Source organism: Macaca nemestrina, chromosome 6, assembly GCF_043159975.1.
Source record: "Macaca nemestrina isolate mMacNem1 chromosome 6, mMacNem.hap1, whole genome shotgun sequence".
In the NCBI taxonomy this organism is placed as follows: domain Eukaryota; kingdom Metazoa; phylum Chordata; class Mammalia; order Primates; family Cercopithecidae; genus Macaca; species Macaca nemestrina.
The window spans coordinates 45,388,272-45,411,355 of NC_092130.1; the positions used below are offsets into that span (position 1 = coordinate 45,388,272).

General features: G+C 51.4%; 1 protein-coding gene across 1 annotated transcript in view; it reads right to left on the reverse strand.

Annotated features, from left to right (window-relative positions):
• Nucleotides 1–14,694: 14,694 nt before the first annotated feature.
• The window catches only part of LOC105467128 (cation channel sperm associated 3), a 47,473-nt gene continuing 39,083 nt past the window's right edge, over nucleotides 14,695–23,084 (reverse strand). The window contains exons 4-8 of the mRNA XM_011716541.2: nucleotides 18,264–18,446; nucleotides 17,425–17,565; nucleotides 16,916–17,035; nucleotides 15,877–16,034; nucleotides 14,695–14,884 (exon numbers count right to left, since the gene is read on the reverse strand). Coding sequence (XP_011714843.1) covers nucleotides 14,782–14,884; nucleotides 15,877–16,034; nucleotides 16,916–17,035; nucleotides 17,425–17,565; nucleotides 18,264–18,446 — 705 coding nt within the window. The 3' untranslated portion in view covers nucleotides 14,695–14,781. The remainder of the gene's footprint in view (nucleotides 14,885–15,876; nucleotides 16,035–16,915; nucleotides 17,036–17,424; nucleotides 17,566–18,263; nucleotides 18,447–23,084) is intronic.

Here is a 23,084-nt window from a genome sequence, read left to right on the forward strand (position 1 = left end):
AGACACAGCCCCCGCTCTGCTGGACAAGTAAACAGACGTGTGTAATTACAACCTAGGCTGAAGAAAAACAACAGGGTGCTGTGAGAGTAAATGGGGTCTTGCTTTAAACAAGGTGGTCAGGCAAGGCCCTTCTGGGGAGGCGGCTCCATCCCTATGTTCAGTACCAAGCTCCAGTGCTGACTGAACCTACACAAGGCCCCAGGCCCTAAGCCAAGTGTACACTCCTCATTCATAAGCCCCTTTACCTGCACACAGCCCTGTGAGGCTGGTATGGTTATTCTTTTATTAAAGTGAAATGCCCTGGCTCTCCTCTTGAGGTCCTATTCCCTGCTTTCTGCATTAATAGGACTTCCCTGTCAAAATTTCTCAACAGGTCACTTTAGATGTCATTTGGGGTTTTCCCAGCTCAGCTTTCCCTCCCTGCCTCTGCAGGGTGTCCTGAATATGAGTCATGATTGACAGTTCTCCTAGCCACACCCCCACCCCACCCCAGGAACTATCCTAGATGCTGGGCCCTCGGTCACCCAGCCTATTGTCCTGTGGTACAATCTTCCCATCATCCTCTGTGGGCCAGGCCCTGGGAGAGGAACCAGGCCCAATTCCTGCCACCCACTGGGCCTCTGGAGAGAGGCAGAGCCCAGTAAATACCCTAAGAGATGACAGGACACAGGGCGGGGGGGGGGGCGGGCAAAGCAGGGGTACTCACCCCAGCATGCTCTTCTAGGGGTGTCCTGCACCATGGAGCAAGGATGCCTGGACACTTCTTTTTGTTTGCATATCATGTTATGAGTAGCTAACAGCAGGCTCTTCCTGAGCACCAGGCCCCAGCAAAGCTCCTCATAGCAACTTCATGACGGAGGGATATGTTATCCTTATTTTTCACAGGAAGAAACTGAAGCTCAAAGGGAATCAGTAACTTGCCCAACATGGCACAGACAGCTAATGAGAGGTAGAGGCAGCACCTGAACTCAGACCCTCTGACCAGAGCGTGCGCTCGCACCCACCATGCTGTACACTCCCCTTACATGAATCACATTTGTATTCAGGAGGGAAAGGAAATAAAAAATTAGATTTCTCTTCAAGAAGCTAGACTCAGCTGGGCTCCAGAACGGAGACAGAAAAGGCCCCAGGGCCTAGGATTTGCCCTCCTAAGCTCCAAGCTATGTGACAGCAGCAGAGGGCACAGGTAGCGGGGACAGAGGAAGCCCTGGGGTGGGGGCAGGCAGAGGCACAGAGCAGCTTTTTGGTGAAGAAAGGGCCCTGAATTCTCAATCAGGAAATCCAAGCTCCCACATCAGTCCGGATTACAAGCTTCCTGTTTCCGAGATAGGGAGAACCCCCCAACCCCGAGGCCACCTCCCAGCCCCTGCTGGTGCCTGCCTCCTTGCCCCTCCCATCAGGGGAACCCCACTCTTCACACTCCCACGTTGCTTTTGCAGGTTCCTGGGTCCTGCCTCCTGACTGGCTGGTACTGCCCAGGACAGGTGCCTACCTGTCAAGCAGCTGCAGAGCACTCAGGAGACACGGCCGCTGGAGCCCTGGCTGGAGGGGCTGCAATTCCATGAATCAGACCACTGCAGAGGAGCAGGTCAGGGTACAGGAAGCTGCTCGTGGAGCAGGGAGGAGGCAGAGGGCAGGATGGCCCTCACATGAAAGCTGCTCTGGCTGGCTGAGGCACGTGTCTCACTCTGTGCTGTCCCCCACTGCACTTGACATGTTTCATTTATCTTATTAGCTTCATTTTATAAATGGGGAATGTGGAGCTCAGAGAGGTCATGTAACCTGTCCTAAGCTGCACCACACCACTTTAGGGACTCAATCTCTAGCCTGACTGCAGAGTCTATGGGCTGTGACTATAAACACTGCCTCCCAGAGGCTGGCCCTGGCAGCTGGACAGGATCAGTGTACTCAGAGAGCCAGCACAGTGAACTGAGTCAAACAGGTATAGACAGCATCCCCTCAGAAGTGTCTGCACATAGTAGATGCTCAATCAATATTTGTTAAATAAAATAATTGAGGCACTTTGGGAGGCCAAGGCAGGCAGATCAGGAGGTCAGGAGATCGAGACCATACTGGCTGACACGGTGAAACTTCGTCTCTACTAAAAATACAAAAAACCATTATCTCGGTATGGTGGCAGGTGCCTGTATTCCCCAGCTACTTGGGAGGCTGAGGCAGGAGAATGGCGTGAACCCAGAAGGCAGAGCTTGCAGTGAACCGAGATCGCGCCACTGCACTCCAGCCTGGGCAACAGTGCGAGACTCAGTCTAAAAAAAAAAAAAAATTGAGGGATGGCCGTCCCTCACCCCAACACTCCACAAAACATATCTTGACCCTTTCTCCCTCTCTGAACTCCTTTCTGTCCTCTATCTTGCATCTTTCCTTCTTCTGCCACTCACTCGCTCACTCCTTTTCAGCACAGGCAGCTCTTGGCACCGTTTTTAAAAGTGTTTCTGAACAACAAAATAACCAAATTCAAAAATGGGCAAAGGACTTGAATAGACGTTTCTCCAAACAAGACATACAAATGACCAATAAGCACATGAAAAGAGACTCAAAATTGCTAGTTATTAGGAAAATGCAAATCAAAACCACAATGAGATACCATCTCACACCCATCAGGATGACAATTATCAAAAAAGAAAATAACAAGTGTTGGCGGCCGGGCGCAATGGCTCACGCCTGTAATCCCAGCACTTTGGGAGGCCGAGGCGGGCGGATCACCTGAGGTCGGAGTTTGAGACCAGCCTGACCAACACGGAGAAACCCCGTCTCTACTAAAAATACAAAATTAGCTGGGCGTGGTGGCACATGCCTGTAATCCCAGCTACTAGGGAGGCTGAGGCAGGAGAATCGCTTGAACCTGGGAGGCAGAGGTTGTGGTGAGCGGAGATCACACCATTGCACTCCAGCCTGGGCAATAAGAGTGAAACTCCGTCTCAAAAAAAAAAAAAAAAAAAAAAAAAAACAAGTGTTGGCAAGGATGCAGAGAAATTGGGACCCTTGTGCACTGCTTGTGGGAATGTAAAATGGTACAGCCACTACAGAAAACAGTACGATGGGCCGGGCGCGGTAGCTCACACCTGTAATCCCAACACTTTGGGAGGCTGGGGTGGGCAGATCATTTGAGGTCAGGAGTTTGAGACCAGCCTGACCAACATGGTGAAACTCCATCTCTACTAAAAATACAAAAAAATTAGCTGAGCATGGTGGCACGTGCCTGTAGTCCCAGCTACTCAGGAGGCTGAAGCAGGAGAATTGCTTGAACCCAGGAGTCGGAGGTTGCAGTGAGTCAAGATCGTGCCAATGCACTCCAGCATGGGCGACAGAGTGAGAGTCTGGGTATATACTAAAAATAAATGAAAGCAGAGGCTCAGAGAGATATTTGCATACCCATGTTCGCAGCAGTAGCTAAAACATGTTTACCGCAATAGCCAAAAAGTGGTAGCAACCCCAGTGCCCATCAGCAGATGAATGGATAAACAAAATGTGGTATTTACATATGGTAGAATATTATTCAGCCTTAAAAAGGAAATTCTGACACAACTACAACATGGATGAACCTTGAAGACATTGTGGTAAGTGAAATAAGCCACTCACAAAAGGACAAAGATTGTGATTACACTTATATGAAGTTCCTAGAAGAGGCGAATTCATAGACAGAAAATAGAATGGTGGCTGCCAAGGGCTGAGGGATGGGGAATGGGGAGCTACTGTTTAATGGGTACAGAGTCTTCGGAAGGATGAAAAAGCTCTGGAGATGGATGGTGGTGACGGTTGCATAACAATATGAATGTACTTAATGCCACTGAACTGTACAGCTTAAAAGGTTAAAGTGGTAAATTTTATGTATATTTTTACCTCAATTTTATTCAGAAAGTATATCTGTGTTTATGCCCTTCGTTACCCAGAGAGGCATTTAGAGGCTGATTCCCAGGACTCCCAGAGGCTGTGTTCACTGTTTGGCAAACCTTTCCCTAGAATCCTCTTCAACCAGCAGCCCCTTGGAGGCCCCAGCAATAGCTGAGCCCTTACACGGCCCTTATCCTGACTTTTCATCTTTCTATGCAGCGTAGCAGTGGGACCCCAGTAAGGACACTCCCTTTACTGAGCGTCTACTATGTGGCCACGAAAGAGCAACCCAGGGTGGATGACTTTTCTTTGTAAGTTTAGCATAAAATTAAATGTAGATTCACTATTGTCCTTTTTTTTAACCAAGCTTCTCTGTCAAAAAGGCTAAACTAAGGCAAGCAACAAAACAGTCTTAAGCACAGTACCATTTTTGTTCTTATATATGCACAGAGAAATGTATGGATATGTACAAAGTGTTAATAACAGCTACCTTTGACAGGGGGAAAATGAACATTTTTAAAATTTGTCCCTTTCAAGGTCTTTTTGCACTGACAATGTATCAGTTTTGCAATGATGAAATAAAATAATGATTATTTTAAAAATACAAAACCCTGTGACCCGCAGGGGATACCCTTCTGCCCACTGCCCCTGTCCTCCCACTGAGGTGCCAGTCATCAGCTACCTGGGATGCAGCCTCATTTGAGGGAGGCCGGTATGACAGCTATCAAGTAAACCTTTACAGATTTTGATAGAAATGAAATTTTTGTTTTCAAATACATTCTTCTTTGTAGTCAAATACACCTTTGACTAGGTGTCAAACTAGTAGGTGCCATTAAGAGTGTTCAGTGAGAATTTGTAATGATCTTTGATTACGAAGCAAAAGAGTTCAGAGTTTGAAGCAGGTTCTCCTAAGAGGGAGTCCTTCCCTTTTCCTTCCATCCCTTGTTGCACTCTCCCCTCTCCCCAACCTCCAACTCAGCAACCAATCTGCACCCCTACCTTGCCCTGACACACACACAACACACACACATAGTGTGTGCCTGCCAGCCAGCATGATCATGGAATCTTTATTAAAGAAGTCCAAATTACCAAGGTTTTACTACACTACTAAAAATAGTCATGCTTACTTAGCCTGTTTAATAAGCACACCATTTCTAATTTTTCTGCCTGAGTAAACTGAAACATCATTCCAGAAATACATTTTTCCTGAAACAAGAAGGCTCGCTTTTTTCTTCTTCATCCATACACCGTTCTCCCTCTTTCCCCCTCCTCTGCCTCGCCTCCTCTATCTGTCCCCTGTGTCCCCCTCAGCTCCCACACCTACCCTTTTTTAAGTTTCCAACATAAAGGGTAAAGTAACAGTAATTTGAACTTGGCTTTCACGCAGAATGGACCAATTTTTTTTAAGTGTTGGTAATTTGTCCTGAAAATGGATATCGGGAGTTGGGCTGGAAAGTCTTTGAAGAATGGGGTTTTATGAGTGGAAAACGCAGCCTGAGCACGCGGGAATGTGAGCTGCACCCCCCTCCATGCCTGGGACAGTGCAGCACGTGTGATAATTGCAGCTAATAGCACCATTATTGCTATTATCACATTATATTACTATTCTTCATCAAAATCAGACAATGCTTATTAACCCATTTAATTGAACCAAGGGTTTAATATCCCAATGACTTCACAGAAAGTGCTTGGCAAACTCTCTAAGACATCGTAGCCACAAAGTGGCCGGCCACTTCACCGCCTGCCAGACTGTGGCAGGGCCCAGCAAGGGTTTCCCCAAACTGTTCCCTCCTGTGGGCTATCTGGGAACTTTCCAGGACACACTGGGATGGATGCTCATCCCCACCCAGACTCCAGCCTCTTCATGCACACACATGCCCACACAGGCACACACACACACACACACACATACACCTCTCTCCCTCTGGGTAAATGCAATTCAATAAAGGATACCCTTACACAAAAGACCCCACCCCAGGCACTGTGTGGCCAAGGATCCTTCCTCCATCCCCCAAGCTGGCATTCCTATTGTGTCACCAAGGCCGGAATGAGTACAGGCACACACAATTCATGGTGAACCCCTGGCTTCTCCCAATCTTGGCACTGACTCCACCCAGGCCTCTCAACTCTCCCACAATCCAGAGCCCACAGTGGGGCTGCTGAAGCCCACCGAGCCCCCCAGGCTCACAGAGACTCACCCAGCCCCTCCAGGCAGGGATATCCACTGAGCCCAGGCTGGTGGAGGGGCCTGGAGGAGGGCACGATCCCCTCGAGGAGTCAAGGAGTCCAAATCCTAGCCCGTGGGCTGGGCTCTTCCCAGGGCATGACCTCACTTCACAGAGCCCCAGTAACCCTCTGTCAAGCGGGCATTGAACACACCTGCCTACCTCTACCTCTGAGGGTTTCCTGTCAGGGTTTGAAAAGACCCTGGATGTGACCATTAAATATTGCTGTCAAGTGGCCTGTTTCTTCAGAGGCACAAAATTACTCATTTTCATCTCACTGACCTCGTATTGCTGGAGGATTTCTGAGTGAAGACGCTCTTTCTTGATCAACGTGTCCAGCCTCCCTCCCCTCCAGACAGGTTCCCCAGGGAAGCCTCTTGCTTTGTTTCCTTGGGAGTAGTGGCACTTCCAAGCCCCCAGCAGGGATGCTACACTGCTCCAGATCCTCCACCAGGTCAAGAGCTCCCCCTTGGGTGAGAGGGAACCACGTCCCTCTCTGAAGTCCCTTAAGTCCTGAGCTTTCACCAGCCTCCTGCTCTGGCCAGCAAGGCCTAGGAAGGCCCTGCCTCAGCCCACCCAGCCCAGCCTACCTCTGGGTGTGGTGGGGAAGTGAGGGCCAGAGACAAGATCATGGAGGTTAAGAGCACGAACTTTGGAGTTAGGCAGAGCCTGAGTTTAACTCACAGCACCACCACTCAGTCACTGCCACAGAACTTCTCTGAGCTTGTTTCCTCATCTGTAAAGTGGGGAAAATGTGAAAAGTTATATATGGTGTTTGGCACTGTGCCTGTGACAGGCATAAAATAACTGCTGAGTCTCTTTGCTGCCCTCCCCCTCCCTCCCTCCATCAGGATTCTAAAGCTGGCATATCTCAGGCAGGCTGATCACTGGCGTCCAGGTGTCAGGGATGACCCTGCAGTCCACAGCCCTCCCCAGCTGGTGCTAGGAAAAGAAGTATCTATGGATAGAGGAGTTAAGGTCTGATTCAATGTAGGATACAAAAGATCAAAGGTGAGAGTATGAGAAAGGAGAAATCAAGGCTAATGGGAGCAATCTGGGAAGGCTTCCTGTTAGAAGGAGCCTGGTACTCTGCCTTAAAAGACAGGCAGAACTGGGATGGGTATGCAGGAGCAGAGGTGAGACTGAGCCAGGCAAAGAGGATCCCTGGGAGGCATGGGAAGAGGAAGGAGAGACAGAATAGGGAGAATAGAGGAGCCTTAGATGCCAACTGCAGGGGATACAGCCACCCTCAGAGGCAGTGGGAATGAAATCTGGCCAGGTCATTGCTTTGCTTACCACGATTCCATCCCTTAAAGGCCAAACTGCCCGGCTGAGCGTGTAAGCCCTCAGGATCTGGCTCCAGTCTACTGCCCTAGCCTCCAGCCCCTCACTGCCCACCCCACAGCATAGGCTGCAGCCACACTGATTTCTCGGCACTCCCTAAACCCTCGCTGAGCTCCTGCCCGCTTTCCTTTGTGCATTTGGTTCCTTCTGCAGAGAATGCCCTTCCACCTACCAAGGGGACACACATACAATGTTTTCAAGGTAAAAACTGTTGTTTTTCCTGATCATAAAATACATACTCATTCTTAAAATTCAAAAAGTTCAAAAAAATGTGAGCACAAAAGTTGAGATCCCACAAACCACTATGTGTGTGTGTGTGTATATATATATATATATATATATATATATATATATATATATATATATATTTTTTTTTTTTTTTTTTTTTTGAGACAGAGTCTGGCTCTGTCACCCAGGCTGGAGTGCAGTGGCACAATCTCAGCTCACTGCAACCTCCGCCTCCCGGGTTCAGGTCATTCTCCTGCCTCAGCCTCCCAAGTAGCTGGGACTACAGGCGCCTGTCACCACGCCCGGCTAATTTTTTGTATTTTTTAGTAGAGATGTTGTTTCACTGTGTTAGCCAGGATGGTCTCGATCTCCTGACCTCGTGATCTGTGCGCCTCAGCCTCCCAAAGTGCTGTGATTACAGGCGTGAGCCACCGCGCCCAGCTCACTATGAATATTTTTATGATTATCCTTGCAGACGTCCTTCATCAGACATATATGTCTATATGCTCATACATTCTATATGCTCACTCACTATTACATAAAGGATGCCAGATCCCATGATGCTCTAGAAAGCCATTTTTTTCACTCAATAAAATATCAAGAACATTTTCTCTTATCAAGAAATCATTACTTTTAATGGCCACAAATATGGATTCATAATAATATAGCCAATTCCTCACCAATGAGCATTTAGGTGATTCCTTATATTCCTATTATAACAAGCCACAGTAAACATCCTTATCCATGCATCTCTGTGTATTTGATATTTATTTAGCTCCTTGGGATAATTTCAAGAAGCAGAATGATTGGGTCCTAGAAACACACATATAAAATCTAATCCACATTGCCTTATGAGAAGGCCACACTTATTTGCATTGCCAAAAGTGGACAAAGGTGTGCATTCTCCACACCCAGGCTTATCCTAGGTTTTTTGTTTGTTTGTTTTTGTTTTTTGAGACAGAGTCTCACTCTGTTGCCCAGGCTGGAGTGCAGTGGTGCAGTCTCGGCCCACTGCAACCTCCGCCTCCCGGGTTCAAACAATACTTCTGCCTCAGCCTCCCAAGTAGCTGGGACTACAGGCGTGCGCCACCACGCCCAGCTAATTTTTGTATTTTTTTTCAGTAGAGACTGGGTTTCACCATATTGGCCAGGCTGGTCTTGAACTCCTGACTTCGTAATCCGCCCACCTTGGCCTCCCAAAGTGCTGGGATTACAGGTGTGAGCCACCAGGCCCAGACTGATCCTAGGTTTTGTCTATCATCTTTGCCACCTAAATGAGAAAAAAAACCTCTCACTGCCACTTTATGTGTGGTGTTTTATTTATTTCTCCTTTTTTTTTTATTTTAATGCAGATGGTGTCACATATGTATAGTTCTGCAGCTAGCTTTTCCCACCTGATAATGTTTTCTCTCCTTTTCCACTTGCCCTTTCAAGGGTCAGATTAAAAACTCCAGCCAAGAGTCTCTCAAGGCACCCCTTCCAGGTGCCCACAGCTGCCACTCCTGCTGATCAAGTTATGAGTGAGTGCAAGAGCAGGCGGAGGGAACTGCCTGAAAGTCGCCACCCTAGAGGGCCAGCCTTGTGGGCATCTGGACACCGACCAGGCTGGTGCATCCTGCCTGCTGTGACCAAATCACGCCTGCTCAGCACATCCCATCTGCAGCCAAGCCTCCATGTGGGCCTGCTGTACTGAAGCCCAGGGAAAGGCGATGTCAAGCCAAACCTCTCTCTCTGCCCAGGCTGTAATTTCCTCATTAGGCGCTGCAGTCACCACCCTTTCTGCACACACTGATTGCTTCCTGCCCTCCTCCCAATCTCCAGGCTCCCGGGGCTCCCAGGGCCAGCAGACTTCAGAGCCTGGACTAAGCATTGAGAAGGTGCCAGTGAACTCACTGGCCAACCGAGAATCGTCTGTGCAACCACCGCCCCCTTTTCAGAGTCAGGCCCCTCTCAGAAGGGAATCATGGCTTGGTTTTTAAAGTTGAAAAAATAGCTGCTTCAATAAGAAAGAACAAGATTGCTATGAAGCAGTAGAGCAGAGGGGCCTGTGTTCGAATACTGACTCTGCCCTGTAATGATGACCTTGGCCTAGTGAGTCTCTGAGTGCTGGCTTGCCTGCCTATAAAAGGGGACAACAATTCCTTGGAAGATTGTTGTGTGGCACCACAGCAGTGGCTCAAGAGCCAGACACACTTGGTTGTGAATCCTGGTTCTTTCCCCTTAGCTGTACAACCTTGGGTAGGTTACATCACCTCTTCAAACCTTAGTTTTGCCACCTGTTTAATGGGAATAAGTGTTGTTATGTGATTGCAGTCATACATGTGAAAAAATCTTATAAACAGAAATACTGGCAAAACAGAAGGCAGTATTTCCACAGTCAGTAAGGAGAACAGGCTGTGCCTTTGAAGCTCTGGCCTGACCTCTGTTTGGATCCCTCCTTCTCTGGGCCAGTGTCAAGTTTTCTTTTTTACATTTTAGAGACGGGGTCTCACTATGTTGCCCTGGCTGGTCTCAAACTCCTGGCCCCAAACTCCTCCCGGCTCAGCCTCTTGAGCAGCTGGGATTAAGGGTGTGAGCCACCACGCCCACCTCCAATGTCAAGTTTTGAAGAGTTCTTTTTATCTCAGGCCCTGATCCCAGGCATTGAAGTAGCACTGGAGAGAGAGGAAGTCAGGGGCAGTGGTCCCCAAATGCCAAGCTGGAGGGCAGCCAGGTTCTGCTGCTGTGAGAACACCACCATGGTCCATCACCAGTTCACACAGCTCTCAGTTACTCTGCAGTTTCCCAAGAGTTTTGAAACAGGCTCTTCATCACCTTCTGATTTCTTGCACACTTCTCTTCTGATACTTTAGTTTCATCTTGCAAGAAGACAGTCATACCTGGTGCCACCACCCTCTGGTATGCTTCACCTGGAGGCCCCTGATCCAGCTAAGGGCTCAGTCCATGGAAAGCCCTCTTATCATTTCCCACTGTTAACCCAACAGGTCCCTATTATGCAGGGTGATCTTTTATATAACCCGAATATAACCCAGAATCCACATGCTCTAATCTATCCATGGGGCTTCATTTTTAAAAGGTAGAGCAATTAAAATAAAATTTAAAAATAATTTTAAGATAATTCCAATCATCATTTGCCTCTCTCAAAGAACACCTATAGGGATCCCACTGTTAACCCACAAGGACACTTAACCCCCTCTTTTGTCCTATCTCCAGGGCACACCCACCAGCTATGTCATAGCTGCTGTCCACAATTCCCAGACTCTCAGTCCTCAGATTTTGCGTCCTCCTTCCCTCCCTTTTCCCAGCTCCCTGTTGTGTTTTCATCCAGCCTTGCTGGTCTTTTAATTTTCCCTCTGTTTTGCCCATTACCCCGATTGACCAGCATGGAGGAGAATGCAGGAGCTGGCTGAGAAAGTACAAATACTCCCCTTTCCCTCCAGCTTTGCAGGCGTGGCTCTCCACCATTCTCCTAATGCCACATCACACAAAGCCTACAATAAAGTCAAACATAGAACTTGGGGCAGGTGCAGCCTGTGGCTGACCAAGCACAGACAAAATTCTTTGTAGCACAGTATGGGGAAGAGTGGGGATGCCCATGGGTTGATAGATTTTGCACCATCACATTTACCTCCTTCCCCTCTTTCCAACCCCTGTGACGATAATCAGAACAACCACCTCTCCTTTCTGAGTAGCCTAGACAGGAATTCAGAACCATCTTCTCTTTTGAGGGCCTGTAGGACGACACAGCAGACCCATTTGGGGCCAGGGACAAAGCCTGACACAGGCAGAGATGCCCGGAGAGCCAGACCTGACCTGCTGAAGGCCAGTTTGCTCTAGGAGGTGTCCTAAAGCATTTGAAGAAAGCCTCAAGGGGCACAGTCTCCAGAGCCTCAGTATCAGATTTCTAGGGGCTGTTGGAATGGACAGGAGCATTCACATTATCAGTCACTGCCTCAATCTCCACAATACAGGGCCTGCTTCCTGCTGATGGAATGAGAAAACAGTTTTAAAAAAAAGAAAATCCGGCCACCTTCCAAACACCTCCAGCCTTGAATTCCAGATCCGTTCCACAAGAACTGGGGGAGGGCTTGGGCATGACCAGAAGGAGACTCGGGCCCCCAAACCATCAGACTGGCAGGCTGGAGATGAAGGAGCCATTCAGGGTCAACCCTACTAGATTCCAGGGTCAGGGGAGGATGAGGAGGATCCTGCTTTCCATAGCCAGGCATGGGTAAGCAGAGCCACTTCTGCCCCAAGCAAATCAATTAAAGGTCTTGGCCAAGCCTGTTTAAGTTGGTGAGAGCCCAAGTGGGGATTCCAATCTGCCGTGTTTGCTCTGCAGGCTAATAGAGCCAAACAGAAATGCTGCTTTGGGACTTTGTGCCAAATATCCATCAGCTTGCTCTGCCAGCAGTGCTGGGCCGGCCCTGTGCACGTCACCTCTGCCCCCACCAGCTCTTTGCTGTCTGAAAGCCTTCTTGTGCCCTTAAAGGCAGCTTGCCTTTTGATATAATTTGGATGTGTGTCCCCTCCAAATCTCATGTTGAAATGTGACTCCCAATGTTGGAGGTAGAGACTAGTGGGAGGTGTTGGATCATGGGGGCGGCTCCCTCATGACGGGCTTGGTGTCCCCACTTCGTGATGAGTGAGAGCTTACTCTGTTAGTTCACACGGTAGCTGGTTGTTTAAAAGAGTCTGGCAGCCCTTCTCCCCTCTCTCATGCTCCTTCTCTCACCACATGACACACACGGGCTCCGCTTTGCCTTCCACCATGAGTAGAAGCTTCCTGAGGCCTCACCAGAAGCAGGTGCTGGTGCCATGCCTCCCAGACAGCCTGCAGAACCATGAGACAAATAAATCTCTTTTCTTTTAAATTGCCCAGCCTCCAGTATTCTTTTATAGCAACACAAGATGGACTAATGCACCCTCTCATACCACACCCTGGTGGCTGTGCCCAAAGTCTGCCTCCCTAGGCATGGGATCTAGGCCTTTCAGATCTGACGTGCCATCTGCCCATTCTGAACCAGCTCCATCCTGGGATCCATTCATACCCCTGTGCAGTTCCTGACCTCTGCGTCCTGCTCTCAGCTCCGTACTTTCCCCACCAGCAGCAGCATCAAGCTGGCCTCATCCCTCTCAGCCCCTGACCAGCACAGCCCGCTACAGGTGCCCCAGCAGAGGTGAGGGCTGACAGTGGGGAAGGGTGAACCATAAGCTGACTACCTCTTTTCTCACACCTTACAGAGATTTGATCCTTGTACCCGGTCAGTTTTATCATCACATTTCTCACAGGAAACAGGTGAGGCTTGAAAGACCAGACACTTTGCCCAAGGTCTCCCTATGAGGGAGCACAGGTCTCCCAACTCCAAAACCATGGCACTTTCTACCTTGCCCCACTGCAGCCAATTTTTACATCTCTGTTCACTCTCAGATGCCTAGGGCAATTCCCAGGATTCCTGATGAGAGTAGCTGGATATGTTTTAGCGTTCCCATGGCTATGCTGGCACACCCTGTGTGAGCAGCTGGCAATGTCTGCTTTGCCCTGGCCCTGAACTGGAGCCACTGCCTGGGGCCTGCCTGCCCTGCTAATGGGGCTGCACCCACAAGAGCACCCCTGGAAGCCCCGAGCCCAGCGTCTTCCCTGGACATGTCAGACCCAGAGCAACTCCCCCTGTCATGAGGGGCACAAACACCCTATCTACCCCAGCCCAGCTTCAGGGCATGGACACAAAGCTGTCTCCGTGCAGGAAGTGGCCAGGCTGCATTTCCTGCCCTCAGAGGATTCCCCCACAGCACCTCAACAGGTCTCACCCTGAAGAGCCATCCTTCTTCCACACTGTTTTCATGTGTCCCTGATTCTCTCTACGCAGTCCCCCCACTCTGAATTCAATGATTGTCCCTTCCTCAGTGGCTGGATGACTGTCTTCCCTACACAACTGTGAGCTCCAAGAGGGCCAGGGCGAGACCATGGGTTTCTCATCATAGAAGCCCCAGCACCCAGCATAGCTCAGTAGATAGCAGTCGGATGTATAGATGAAACCAGGAGGACAGGTTCCTACAGCCTGTGGTGGTGGCTTCAGGGGTGCCACCACCCAGGCCTGACTCTTTGTGCAGCCACTCTCCATGCTACCCCGTGCATTTTCTGCTAACCTGAATCCCCAGTGTGGGGATGGGGCCTTTCTGCACCCAGCTACAGGTGCCAGTCCCAGAATACACCTCCTCCTCTGTATGAGGTGGCACTGCCAAGGTGACAGCCTCAGGCATACTCCCCAGCAATGGTGTAGAGTGGGCACTGCCAGGCCTCTGGGCTGGCCAGTCTGGAGCAAGGAGTGTCATCTGTGCTGTGTTGCCCTGCTGGGGCCTTCAGATGGCTCCATCGTGGCTAAGCCAGAGTGGTGCCAGGGCGTTGATGGCCCTGGTAGTCATATGGCTAGGAATAACAGAGAAAATGCCACCTTTTAAGTGAAGAGTCCTACTTAACCATATGAGGCAGCAGCACACAGTGCTGATGAAACAACCTTCCCCGGGCTCTGTGCAAGGTGCCCTGGCATTGCCAGCAGGCTATTCCCCCAGATTGAGCTCCAGGCCCACACAACAGAATCCTGCCAGTCTTAGCAGCACTCCTTGGGGTGAGCCTTGGGGAAATCAGTGTAGCCTTCCAAAGAGGGGTCTCTGCAGCAGTGGGTCCACAGAGAGAGATGTGACTCTGTCAGTATGAGAACACCCGCACCCAGATCAGCAGGGCCACACCAGTTCAAGGGGGCCATGTGCCTTGGAGGGTGGCTGGAGGTCCTCTTGGTCTGTGGTCCTCAGGCAGCTTCCCCAGGTCCTTGCTGCTAGGTCCAGGGAGCCTAGAGCCAGCACGGGCCCTGGATGTGGCCTCTGGCCAGGACAAGCCTTGAGCCTCCCGCTCCCCATTCCCTAGGTCTGCATGTCCTGTGGTGGGGGATGGGGGATGGGGGATTGGCTCTGGGGAATCACATTTCATAAGCACCTATCCAGGCCCGATCTCAAAGGTGGGGAAATGCCATAATCACAGCAACTCTGGAGAGGACAACTCAGAAAGCCTGTGTTTAATAGGGACCTGTCATAGTCTGCAAGGCTCTCAGCACATGGGTGTCCCCATGCCCAGCTACTTCTCCTCCACCTTTTCCAAGGACTGAGGCTTCTCTTGGGGCAAGTCTTCCAGCATTAGGCCCAGCACATGCACGATCTCATAGTACAGCTCTTGAAGCCTGCAAAATGGAGCAGGAGGAGATGAGATCTGAGGTCAGGGGCAGGCTCCAGGACCCCCTAGCCCCACTGACCACACGTTTGCACCTGCACAGGTGTAGGGTCAAAGAAGAGCACGGACTTCAGGCCAGATCAGGCTGGGTTGGAATCCTGGATCTGCTACTCTGCCTGGGGTACCCTGGAGCAAGGGATTTTACTTCATGTGTCAGGTTGGAAATAAATTCTTAGGTCCTGAGAGAAGTAACTGTGTGGAGTTGCCCAGACAGTGACTGACCCCCTATTGGGCCAAAAGTGGGCATTCCCCAACAACTCCTTCCTTTTTGGTTTCGCCCATCTCTAAAGCCCTCCAAGCGGCTTTCATTGAGAAGCCAGGCTAATTATATCTGTCCTCACTGAAGAGCCCACTGTAGCTCCCTAGTGCCCACAGCCCACCATAGCTCCTGATGCCCACAACCTGTCCAGCCATCAACCGGGTTTTTACATCCTTCCTGCTCAGTAATGGCTGCTCATAATCCCAGCTGACTCACACTGAGCACAAGCCCTGGGCCAGGCCAGGTGCAGAGCTTCACATACACTGTTTTCATTGAATCAGCCCAGCAGCCCCTCATGTGACAGATGGGAAAGGGGCAGAGAATTGCCCAAGGCCACACAGGAAGGTAGTGGCACAACCAGGCCAGAAGCTGAGACTACCCGGTGGTCTTTCCTCTGCACTCTGGAAAGGGGTTAGTGAGGAGAGGCCTGGAGACTTTAAGGAGCTGGCATTTACATACAAGTCAAGGTGGGTTGGGGAGGGGCAGGAGGGGCAGATTCCCCCAAGCCACAGCCTGTCCACACAGCAGCCCAGCCCCTGTGTATACATGGAATGCTGTACCCCCAAGAAAGCCATGCCACATCAGCACTTCAGTCATCATCCCCCTCACTCTCCCAGGGCACCTGACACAGCCCGACCTCGAGGAAGCCCCAGGGACCAGGGAAGGCTAGGGCTGGAACTGACTTGTGGACGGTTGTGTCCTGGTAGTCCAGAGTGGAAAAGTAGATGTCAATGAAGGGTAGGCTAGTGCCAAAATCATCCAAGACCATGGGGTCAGTGTGGTGCAAGGTCTTCTTAAAGTTCTCCACCAGCTCACTGAAACTTTTGCAGTCAGCGTTTTCCTAGAGAGGAAAGCATAACGAGAGAGCAGGGATGAGAAGGCGACAGTCGAGCCGCACAGAGGCAAGGAGAACCTCCAGGATGGGCTGCAGGCAGCGGCCTGACCCTGGTCCTGGAAGGAAGCTTCAGCCTTGTCACAACTTCATCCTGACCCCTTCTGAACCTGGACTCCTGGGTGAGGCGGTCACCATTGAGGACAGGCAGCACGTGAAGTCCAACTGAGGCTCAGCGCAGCCTCTCCCAACCCTGGGCAAACCTTGGCACGGTGAAGACAGGCACATGTCTCCACCCCAGAGAAGAGGCCAAGGAGGGGTGCACCCAAAAAGGGAGGGAGGCCTAGCAGAGCACCCGAGGCTCAGCATGGGAGGCTCAGAGCACTCAGGCTCAGAGGGAAAATTCACCCTGGTCCCTCATGGTTGCATCATGCTTGACAGAAAATCTCCAGCCTGGTTTGCTCATTCTTGCTCTGGTTTAAGGAACTTGAGAAAACCAAGGTTGTCTGACACTCTATCAGAGCCTCCGCATCCTTGTCCACTCAGTGGCCTGGGGCCATGGCTGCCTGGCACCCAGTGAGCCCTCAGGAAGAAGCCTCAGCACAGACTGCCTGGCCCCAAAGGGCCCAGCAGTATAGTTCTGCCCACAACAGAGGGAGATATTATAATCACAGCACTCAACACTCTGGGAGGTCCAGTGAAACACAAAAATGCCAACAGTAAAGGCTGATTCTATAAAACATGGGAGGAAGGCGGCTGTCTTACCTAAGGTTGCAGGTGCCTGAGGCCACCTGCTCTCTACACAGGCACCACGGCCCCTCCTCCTCACCATCCCATCAGCCTGATGATCCATCCACCCATCTGTCCACCTGCCTGCAGGGGCCACTCACCTGTATGTGCATCAGCCTGCTGATCTCCTCCTGCTGCCGCTGCAGAATCACCTGCTTCTCTCCCATGAGCGTCACCTGCCGCTCCAACATCAGCTCTCGCTCAAACTTTTTGATGGAGTCCTAGAGAGTCACACAGTGGAGGTCAACTACAGGCTCTTGCTACATGCCCAGACCCAGTCTTTCCTCTTCCTCAGCCTTGCACCACTGCTCAGGCCCTCAGCAGGAGCACTTTTCCCCACACAGTGCCAGCCCCCACTCAAGCTGCCAACTGCAGCTGCAGAGGCTTCCTAGGCCCCACCGTCCTGTTGACCACCATCAGCAGGCAAGGCAAATGCACTGGCTCAGGAAGGAGAGTTGGGCCGGGTGAGGGACAGGCCCAACTGGCCTCCTCTACTCCACTTCATTGGGAAGTCACAGCTACACAGCTCCAGGTCCTCCCTGGAGACTTGCCCTACAGCTCCACGTGCCACACCTGCCCTGACCTCCGATCCTCACAGGCGGGGCCTCACCTCCGTATGCATGATCATCACACCCACGAACATGTTGAGGAAGATGAAAGAAGCGAGCAAGATGAAGATGATGGTGAATGCCCGGCTCAAAGCAAATTCCCGATTGTCCAACTGCTTCTGCAGGTCTGTCCAGCCATCAACCTGCTCAGACAGGGCAGAGTATGCTGAGGGCCCAGGCCCAGTGGCACAGGCCTCCCCTTCACCTACACTAGGGGAGTGCCAGGCCCACTGAGGAGGAGGGTGGCTCTTCTTCCACGTCATCCCCTCAACACCTCTCAGTCCACTGGCTCTAGCACATACGTGATGGCCTGGGAATGCAGAGCACACCTGGCTGGGGATGCTACTGACCAACATGCCTCGAGGTCTCTTTTCTCAAGGCCTCCCAACCCTCCCAGAAAGACACTGCCTCTCTGCCAGGCCCACCTTTGAAAAGACCCCACTCTTTCCAGAGTCCAGCAGAATCTAGATTTCTAGATTTGGGTTTTACATGCTTCTTCTAGGTGGATTTGTGACAGCCGGTTCCCCAAAAGGCTATGTGACATGGGTTTCATTTATAAATTAAACTGAATCCAAATGAATTATTATTTGAGAACTCTGCAAAGTCTGATCACCCTGTGAGACATGTAGAAGCACTCTAAGGAATCACAGGCCTAGAGCGATGGAGCCCTGTGCAGGGTGCTGGCTTGTGATGGGGAACAGACCCCAGCTTCCCTGGGCCCAAATGAGTACCTGGACATGAGGAAAGCCCCATGTGAGGCCCCACATGTCCACACACTCACACCAACTAGGCTGTCCCTTCCCAAGGCCCCTGCCCTCACCACTGTTCCCAAACACAGTACCGTGGCCAAGCTGAAGAGGGTGAAGAAAGCCGCAGCCAGGTTCCCCCAGTTATCATGGTCACCCTTGTCTGCAGATCCAAACAGGCAGAAGCCCAAGATAGCAAAGATGTACATGAGGAGGAAGAGCAGGAGGAGCACAGAGGCCACAGTGTAGACTGTCTGTCCCACAGCAATGATCAGCGTCTGCAAGGCAGGGACACTGTGGTAGGCGAGGGTGCTGCTGGGCTGGGTGGGCTCCAGGGACAGAGGTCCATTCTGCCCAGTTCACAGCTGTCCCCAGCAACTGGTGCCATGCCTGGCACAAGGCAGATGCTCAATAAGGGTAGGTGGGTGGGTGGGTTGGTTGGTTGGTTGGATAAACTAATGAATTAATGAAGTGAATCAGAACTGTGCCCAGACTGAGGGCTGGATCCATTTAACAGTGCTTCACCAATGTCTGACATCCACTCTCAGTCAATTCTCTCAGGTCTGAGGTGACCACTCCACTTGAACCCCAACCTGACTGTGTGGTCATCTCAGGGCATCCTGCTCCTGCTTCTCAGCTGAGGGCCAGCCCTGAATGCTCTCTGCCCCAGGCCCAGGAGGAGTAGGGGAACGACCCTGGGAGTGAGTATACAGAGAGCCGAGAGGAATGTGGCTCCCTGGTCCTTGTGGGCCCCGTCTTCACAGGTAGGTCCCTGTCTTGTAACCTCAGTCTTGCCCCATATGAAATGGGCATTTGTCTTATCTCCCCACTACATTGCCCATTTCTGGGAGCACCGTGTATGACTCCTTATTCATTCTTCCTGCTCTGGAGTCTTGCATGCAGTAGGCACTCAATGCATGTTCACCTACCTAGACATTTCACAGACATAACCTCAAGGTAGGTAGGTGTTATCATTCTTCCCATTTCAAAATGAGTGGTCACAGGCTCAAAGAAGCAAACTGTCTTGGCCAGGGTCACACTCCAACACAATGGCAGAGCTGTGACCAACTCTCAAGGCCTTTGCCCCATGCCAACACCTTCAACCACCAATGACCCTGAGCACAGAGACTGTTTACTGGCTTAGTACTAGGAAAGGAGGTCCTTAGAGCTAAGAAACAAGGCAGTACAGTTTGGACAGTTTGGGGTAACCTGGGAAACAGAGACAGTCCAAGAGTCCCAGGCTGCCCTGCGTGCGGAACGGTTTGGCACTGCCTGCAGGGGTGAATGCACACCAGATGCCTCCCATCTCTCCTTGGGAAAAGAAAATAAGTGTTTTTGGATTAATTGCAAAAGAGCTGAGATTTTATTTTATTTTTTTTTTTTTTGAGACAGAGTCTCGCTCTGTCGCCCAGGCTAGAGTGCAGTGGCGCGATCTCGGCTCACTGCAAGCTCCGCCTCCCAGGTTCACGCCATTCTCCTGCCTCAGCCTCCTGAGTAGCTGGGATTACAGGCACCCACCACCACGCCTGGCAATTTTTTTTTTTTTTTTTTTTTTTGTATTTTTAGTAGAGATGGGGGTTTCACATGTTAGCCAGGATGGTCTCGATCTCCTGACCTTGTGATCCACCCACCTTGGCCTCCCAAAGTGCTGGGATTACAAGTGTGAGCCACCGCGCCCAGCCAAGATTTTTTTTTTCTTAATGCCTTCCTCCCCACTAAACAGAGGCAGAACTTCTTTCCCAAGGACTAAGACGAAAGCAGTAAATCCTCATGAGAAAAGCTGTGATGAGATGTGGTCTGCAGATCAGGTTTTTAGTGGGAAGGGAGGAACACTGGGTAGTAGAACCCAAAGCCTGTGCAGAAGAGTTGCGGGGAGACCTGGCTGGGCCTCCCACCTCCAGGCCGGCCCATAAGCTGGTGCCACCTAAGGTCCAAGCTGAGCAACCTTGAGAGCAGCAGTGGAGGAACAGACACGCTCTCCTGGGAGCCCCATATAGGACCCATGACAGCTGGATTTGGCCAAATTCTTTAAGCACAATCCATGCAGGCCTTCTAGGGCACAGTCCAGAAAGGTACGGAAATCCAGTCCTAGGAGAGGGTTGCCCAGTTCCCCTTAGGCCGGTAGCTCCCTCCTGAGGAAGTCCTAAGCTTTTGAGGCCCATAGTGTGGCCCCCATTGGATGTGTGATTTTGAATTCCCAAATTCTTTTGCGGGGGGCAATTCCCTGTACCCAGTTCAGCTCTCCCGGGCTCTGGATCAAGCCACAGCCCTGGGGCATTCTGGATGTGGAAACGAGCTCCAGGCAAAGCAGATGCCCAGGCCCAGTGCTTGAAGGGAGCCCTCCTACACAGCCCCTTGGATGTGTGGAAGATGATCCGGCCCCAGGAGGAGGAGGCAGGGAGGAAGGGGGACTAATGCTCACACCACAGCCCAGCATCTGAAGGTTGTTTCCAGGCTGAAACGCAGATGAACATTCGTGCATCTCTGTGCAAAACAACATTTCCTCATGGTGCAGGTTTATTGTCATGAGGTAGAAGGCAGAGTGTCATTTAAATCAATCTGGGGTCAGGAGCCAAAAATGTGCCAGAGTGCCATCTCTGGGCTCTGAGATTGTAGCCCTTTATTTAAGGGCTCCTTTAGACTTGAATTAATACAAATTAGCTCAGAGGTGCAAGTGCCGACCATGGGCAGGTCCAGCTCCCTCTGGCCAGCAGGCCAGCCAACATTCAGAGGGCATGTTATCCAGGGTCACTTCTGTGCCTCTGGGGCTCTGAGGTCCTATGACATCCCAAGGCTACAGGACAGCCACAGCTCAGGGTGGTTGGTGATCCCCAGGGAATCACTCTAGGATGCAAGGCCCTGCTTAATGACAGAAAAACCATGAGGCCAAACCTGGGGTGCATGCGTGTGTGCCTGTTGCCCCTTGCATGCCCAGGGTCTCTGTGCGTGCCTACAAGGGCAAAAGGCTGAGCAGTCCCCAAGCAGGCCAGCTTGCTCTGGGATACAGCCCTTGGCCAGCAGGAGCCTCTGCCACAACATAGAAAAGACAGGTGCACTGAGCCAGCAGCCAGTGTCCCCAGCCTTGAGGTGCCAGTCTGGTCACTGCCCCTGCCCCTTTCTTCCAACATGGAAGCCCTCCCTGCCACCAGTCCTTTCTGCTTCCCTCCTCTCCTGGCCTCACCTGAAAGTCCTCTATCAGCAGAGGACATCGCAACCCAGCTCCCCTCTCCAAGAAGGCTGCCTATCCCTAACAGCCCTCAGATTCAGGGGGCCACCATCTGCCTTATCCTGGGATCCCCTGTTTTCACAGGCACAGCCCCAGCTTTTGGGCAGGGCCAACCTTCCAGCTTCCCCCTCTCCCTCATGTCTTAAAATCTCTGCCTCCAGATTCAGTACCTCCTTCTCCAGCCAACCCTGCTGTCAGCCTGGGGGCCTTCCACATCTTTATGGAAGATGCTAGGCCTCTTTACCCCTGGGCTTCCCTCTCTAGTGACCCTGGTGCCACTCCTGGCCCCTGCTCCCTTGGTGCCCAACACCTGGAAAAACCAGATCACACTTCCCACTGCCAGATCCTGCCCTTGCTCCGGGGTGCCCACCTGACCATGAACATCTCGGGCCTCCAGTCTTCTTTCCCTTCCACCTTCCTTCCTCTCGTCCCTGCTGACTCCAGTGCCCAGCACCTTACATACTCCCTTCCTTCTAGGACACACTGCAAGGTCTGTCTGTAGTCTGAAAAATGGGGAGCCACCCTCAGGCTTGAAACCTAGGGTGCTGCAATTGGATGTGCACTTTCAAGATCCTCCCCACCCTGCTGGGGCATTTCTGTTCCAGGGCTCCCAGTAGTGTGGGATGCCATTGCAGAAATCCAGGTAAGGCTGATGGTGACAGGGATGAAGAGATGTGGACAAGTCAATAACCACCGAGGAGGTCACACAACAAAGCTTGAGAGAGGAGTCTAAGTAGACAGTCAAATTTATGACTTGGCAACTGAATGCGGGTGGGGGACTCCTCTTTACCAAGAGATGAAATACTGGAGGAGATGATGGCGAATAGGAAAAGCTCCAGTCTACAGCTCCCAGTGTGAGTGATGCAGAAGACGAGTGATTTCTGCATTTCCAGCTGAGGTACCAGGTTCATCTCACTGGGGCTTGTCAGACAGTGGGTGCAGGACAGTGGGTGCAGGCCACCGAGCAAGAGCCGAAGCAGGGGGAGGCATCGCCTCACCCGGGAAGCACAGGGGTCAGGGAATTCCCTTTCCTAGCCAAGGGAAGCTGTGACAGATGGCACCTGGAAAATCGGGTCACTCTCACCCTAATACTGCACTTTTCCAATGGTCTTACCAAATGGCACATCAGGAGATTATATCCCACGCGTGGCTCAGAGGGTCCCACACCCACTGAGCCTCACTCATTGCTAGCATAGCAGGCTGAGATTGAACTGCAAGGTGGCAGCGAGGCTGGGGGAGGGGCACCCACCATTGCTGAGGTTTGAGTAGGTAAACTGGGTGGAGCCCACCGCAGCTCAAGGAGGCCTGCCTGCCTCTGTAGACTCCACCTCTGGGGGCAGGGAATAGCTGAACAAAAGGCAGCAGAAACTTCTGCAGACTTAAATGTCCCTGTCTGACAGTTTTGAAGAGAGTAGTAGTTCTCCCAGCACAGAGTTTGAGATCTGAGAAGGGACAGACTGCCTCCTCAAGTGGGTCCCTGACCCCCAAGTAGCCTAACTGGGAGGCACCTCCCAGTAGTGGCAGACAGACACCTCACACGGCTGGGTGCCCCTCTGAGATGAAGCTTCCAGAGAAACAATCAGGCAGCAACATTTGCTGTTCTGCAATATTTGCTGTTCTGCAGTCTCCACTGGTGATACCCAGGCAAACAGGGTCTGGAGTGGACCTCCAGCAAACTCCAACAGAGTTG